The sequence below is a fragment of the Camellia sinensis genome, chromosome 1 (genome assembly GCF_055761805.1).
Source record: "Camellia sinensis isolate YWXY chromosome 1, ASM5576180v1, whole genome shotgun sequence".
Lineage (NCBI taxonomy): Eukaryota > Viridiplantae > Streptophyta > Magnoliopsida > Ericales > Theaceae > Camellia > Camellia sinensis.
In genome coordinates this window covers 55,009,743-55,015,219 of record NC_138961.1, presented here as the reverse complement: position 1 = coordinate 55,015,219, position 5,477 = coordinate 55,009,743, and the positions used below count along the sequence as shown (strand labels likewise).

Sequence of the window (5,477 nt, the reverse complement as noted above, 5' to 3'; positions counted from 1 at the left end):
TAGATATATATAAGTAAGGTGCATCTGAAAAAGCAAAAAAATATTTAAAATTTTAAAATATTCACTAAAAATAAAAAAAAAATACGAAAACTAAAAAACTTAATTTTCAAAAATCTAAAAAATATTTCAAAAAATTAATCTAAAAAATTCAAACCAAACATATTGAATAAATTTTTTTTTGAAAATTTTGGGGAGGTAGAATGGTGGTACAAGTAAAATTACCCAAGCATAATATCCTTAATGGCGAGGGGTTCAGTGAAATGTAACTCAAATGCCATAGACGTCAGTGTAATTTAACAGCACTTAATAAGTCATCTGTAATTTATAGACAATTGTTGAGGGAGGGTTGTGTAATTTGCTATTTTTTATTTTTATTTTTAATTACACAAAAACCCTTCCAAAAGATAGTCAGTCCACGCTCAAAATTTTCCCCCTCCCTCTCACAACATTTCCATGTGACTCGGATTGAACAAAAAAGACTCATCAAAACGAAGAACAGAGACACAGCCACAGACACAGAGTCACATTTTACAGAGAGAAAGTGAGCGAGAGCTAGAGAGAGAGACAAAGGGGGTCATCAAAATGCAAGATCCATCGAATTCAAACCCTAATTGTGGCCCCTCCGCCTCCTTGAGGCCGGCTCACCACCGGCGTGCCCACTCGGAGATGAACTTCCGGCTGCCGGACGACCTAGATCTCGTCGACGCTCCCTCGGGGAGTTTCGACGAGATCGGATCCGAGGACGATCTCTTCTGCACTTACATGGACATTGAGAAGCTCGGATGCAACGCCGCCGATTTCCCGATCGACAATGCCGCCAGTGGCGGAGTATCCGGAGAGAAGAATGTGAGGCCTCGACATCGACATAGTAATTCAGTTGACAGTTCGATTCTTCCTGGCGAGACTATAGAAGCAAAGAAAGCAATGGCTCCTGATAAACTTGCAGAGTTGTGGACGCTTGATCCCAAGCGAGCCAAGAGGTAACTTTACTCTACAACTTTCCTTGAGTTTTCAAACAAGTTCTGTTACTGGAAATTTGTGAATCTATGAAGTCAAATCATGGCCTTTTAAAAAGTTTTTAGTGATTTGTAGCTTGGAATTGAGAATTTGATCTACAATGCTGCTGTATTTGACTTCAATGGATGTGCTCTATACTTCTCTTTTGATAGTGAATATGTTTCAGGGTCAATTTGGTTATTGTTTTCATTCTTAGTTCCACTTTTGCTAGCCTAGAGATATACACATTGGGTATTGTATGTTACTTTCAGTAAAGTGCAACTAGATTGATCCAATTGGGGGGACCGTGTTCATTCTTTCAATTGACAATATGCTCAACACCTGGCAAAGGGGTTCCTTTGTGTCATATAATTTGAATCCTTGCAATGTTTTTACGCTTTGGATGATTAACCATCCCCTTCCATTGATTTGTGATAACTACTTGTTTAAAATTGAGGAAATTCTTTAGTGTGGGCATGTGCAACAGTTATAATTGAATGTGGTCGAGCAATGTGGTCACTGATCGCATTGTGTAGTAAATATGTCAGGTTACGACAAGCAACATTTGGTTGTGTTGACCACCTTTTAAAACATGCTAATTAATGGTCGACACATGGTTTGCATGATAAAGAAATGGAGTCATGTGAGGAAATCTATGAACCTGACAGGTGTTACCATCGCATGAGATCAGATACAAAAAGCATAAAGCACAAAACAAAGCATGTAGAAGATTAAGGGGATTGTCGAATGGTTAAAGGCAGTTATTCAATGCAATTATTTTGAGGTAGTTACATATGAAAGAGCATAAATATGAAGTCAGAAAAAGAGAACAAGAGCACAACAAATCATCAAAGACACCCAGCCCTTGTCAAATTATCCTTGGAATTTAGGATTAAATTTAGGTACTTAGATAGCTAGGATAAGATCTAGGATTAGACTTGGGGATTCATTAGGTGTAGGAGTACTAACTTCGAATGCAACACAAGTCTTTTGGACCTTGAGATTATGGGTTCAAATTTGAAGGCAGCCACCACTGTGTGCAAATTATGCCAAAAGTTTGGTCTATACTGAATCTACCCCTCTAACCTTTGAAGGACTTGAGGGTAATAGGTTGGCAACCACAATGTGTCAAAAACCAACCACATTTGACCACACCATTAATTAGTAACTTTTGAAGGTGCGAACCATAGGAGTGCGCACCATAGACTATTCATAATAATTGTCTAGATCAAATAATTCAACAACTAGGAATCGCAGACACTTCAAATGCAGTCTATGCAACCTTCTATTGGTTGCCGGAGTCAATCTCCTTTATGTTTTTTATTTGCATGTTTAAAAGAACGTGAGTGTACCATATTTTTTGTTTTGAGAATGGTTTGGAACTTTGAAGTTGGATGAGAAGAAATTCCCGTTCTAATTCTTTGTGGCTGATATGGAAATTATTGTTAATGATTTCAATAATTTGATTGATTAGTGAATTTTGGCATTCTGCTTTTCCTATGTCTGATATTTTAGATATGTATGCAGAATTTTGGCAAATCGACAGTCTGCTGCTCGTTCAAAAGAGAGAAAAGCCCGTTATATAACTGAACTTGAGAGAAAAGTTCAGACCCTTCAAACAGAAGCAACCACCCTTTCTGCACAACTTACACTGTTCCAGGTGATTGTTTCAATTTGCTTTATGAGGTTTTAGTCACATGTTCGTTTGGGAAGTGGCTTTTTTGCTAAAATATGAGGTGAAAAAAACTAAAGTGTTTGAGAATGACCTTTTGAATTTATTAAAAAAATGTGCAAAAAGTAGAGAGAATGGGAAGAAATCTGTGACTTTTTGGTTTTTTAAATAAATCAGCCTATTGCCAAACGAGGCCGTAATTGTTTGATTGTTTTACAGAAATGTTCTTCACTTTGTTGGTTTTACCTCGTAGTCATAGCTCCATATTTTTTTGTGGATTTGGTTAACTTGTGTGCTCTTAGGGTGCATGTTAAGAGGCTTAAAAAGATTATGCAGTCTGCATGAAAGTGAGTGCAATAAGAATGTATAAACCATGAGCCTTTTTTGATATATTTCATGCCAACAATGTTGATTCTGCATATTATGTTATGTGCAATAAAATAAGATATTTCATTCTGATCACTTGTCCTCGCTGCTTGATTAGGTGGCTTTGCCCTAGGCTACTGGAAAAAAGTCATGCTTTCTGCTCATGTTTAACTTTTGATCTGGACCCAGTTATGTTTCCTATGAAGCACTTAACTGTGAAATGCTCAATCAAGCCTTCACATCATAAACTTTTCCAATTTAGGTTAGAATTCACCCTTTTCCTCTTCACTCCTTTTCCTCTAGTTTTGAGCATGCAGTCTTCTTTCTCTCTCTGTCTCTCTGTCTCTCTCTCTCTCTGATTTTCAGCACATTAAACTTAATTAACAACTCTTACTCCATATATGGGGTCCCTATCTTTCGTGACTTTGTGGTAAAGTTATCTTTTATGACTTCTATAGTTATTAAATTTTCATTGTAACTTTAGATTTCACTTCTCTTTCCTTCATCACGTATTGCTTTTACATTATTATGACTGCAATATTAAAGTTCATGACCTTTTTTTTTTCTCTTTTTATAGAGAGATACAATAGGTCTGAGTAATGAAAATACAGAGCTTAAGCTTCGGTTACAAGCTATGGAGCAACAAGCTCAGTTACAAGATGGTACGTTTCACCTTTGAACTTGGTTTTGATCATTTTTCCACACTAATGTTTAATTTACTTGTGTTCCATACATCTTTCATCAAAATATTTCATTAGCATATTAGTAAACACGTCTACTTTCTTTGGAATTGACATCTTTACTTGTTTCTGGGACTGCAGTACATTGTCTGCTCTGTGTAGTGGTCTAGAACTAATGAAAATATTAGATTATGTTGTATCCCACACCACCCCCCCCCCCCCCCCCCCCAACAAAACAAATTACGCTCTGATTATTTGGAAAACATGTTTTCCTGCATTTTCTAACACTTGGTATAAAGGAAAAGGAAAGTTAACGTAAATTTTTTTCCATAGTTTAACAGGGGAAAAAAAAAAAAAAAAAAAAAAAAAAAAAAAATTCCCTTTTTAAAAGGTGAAAAATGTTTTACAAACTATAAAGTCCTACCAATGCCATCCACCACCACCTCTGCCCTACTCCACCACCACCACAAATACAACCACTAGGTACAATAGTTTCAAGGACAAACTAATCATAGGAAAACTTTTTCTTTGAAAAACATTTCTGGAAAATTTTTTGTAAAACATATTTTCCATTGGGAAATGTTTTCAGCCGAAACAAATGGAGTGTTAATGTTTCTGCCCAAGAATATCTAGCTTTAAAAATTCGTATCTCGTTACAGATTTCACCCATCTGTTTTTCTGCTTTTTATGTATTTTCCTCCCCAATTTGCACCCTGTGAGAGTGAGATCATTAATGAGATATTATCTATATGAAACTGTTCCTCAAACACAGCGCTGAATGAAGCATTGAATCAGGAAGTGGAAAGGCTCAAAATTGGCACTGGAGAAATAACATCCCAATCAGACACATACAATTTCGGAATGCAACATTTTCCATATACCCAATCTTCCTTCTATTCCCAACAACCACAAGGACCTAATGACCCCCATCAACAGATGCAAATGCCACAGTTTCATTCCCTCCAGTCGAATATGCTAAATCGCCAGTATCCTCTGTTCGCAGCATCCCCATCACAGGCCTTTTCTGAGATGTTGCAGCAAGATTCCCTCGGTCGTTTGCAAGGCCTTGACATCAATGGCAGAGGCTCTCATCTTGTGAAGTCTGAAGGCCCTTCTATATCTGCCAGTGAAAGCAGCAGTACGTTTTAATCCAAAGGATAGTTAAATTGTTCATAGACTGACACACGTTTAGAATCCCAAAGTACCATTTCTTCTCAAATTTATTTATTTTTTTATTAATTTGATTGCGATTGTAGTAAGTCTTTCAAAGTAGTTTTGACTGGTCAGTGATTTTTTTTTTCCGTCTGTTCAGTTCACAAACCGTTTTCTGTGATGATATGTTGTGTGTGAGAATAGAAAGTTGTGTGGTGGAGAGTGTTGTATCTTTCATACAATGCCACTTTTCATTGTTTATTTTAGTTCATATTATTTTAAACCTTCATGGGAAGGGGGAGTTCCTCGGTTGACTTTGTACTTCGATGAACTGAAAGTTCGTTTTGTATCATGATAATTTATTCAATGTTAAAATCTCTCTCTCTCTCTCTCTCTCTTGTGTGTGTATGTTTGGATAGGTTCAAGTTTTGATCTAATTTATTGTCATGGTTGTTTTGGTTGGCGGTAACTAGTGGCAATTTCACCAAATTGTGTTCAATTTTACCTGCGACAGAGAGCTTACACATTCTTGTTTGGAATTTAACTTACATGGACAGCTTCATTTTCACTTGTTTTTGCTCTTTATTTTTGGTTGTAAATTATAATTATTA

The 5,477-nt window shown here is 36.5% G+C and overlaps 1 protein-coding gene across 1 annotated transcript; it reads left to right on the top strand.

The window, feature by feature from the left end:
• Positions 1 to 350: 350 nt before the first annotated feature.
• LOC114321421 (transcription factor RF2b) lies at positions 351 to 5,253 on the top strand. The gene is made up of 4 exons (XM_028268584.2): positions 351 to 980; positions 2,524 to 2,656; positions 3,612 to 3,696; positions 4,487 to 5,253. The coding sequence occupies exons 1-4, from the start codon at positions 583 to 585 to the stop codon at positions 4,861 to 4,863; spliced, it is 993 nt and encodes a 330-aa protein (XP_028124385.1). The 5' UTR covers positions 351 to 582; the 3' UTR covers positions 4,864 to 5,253.
• Positions 5,254 to 5,477: the final 224 nt, after the last annotated feature.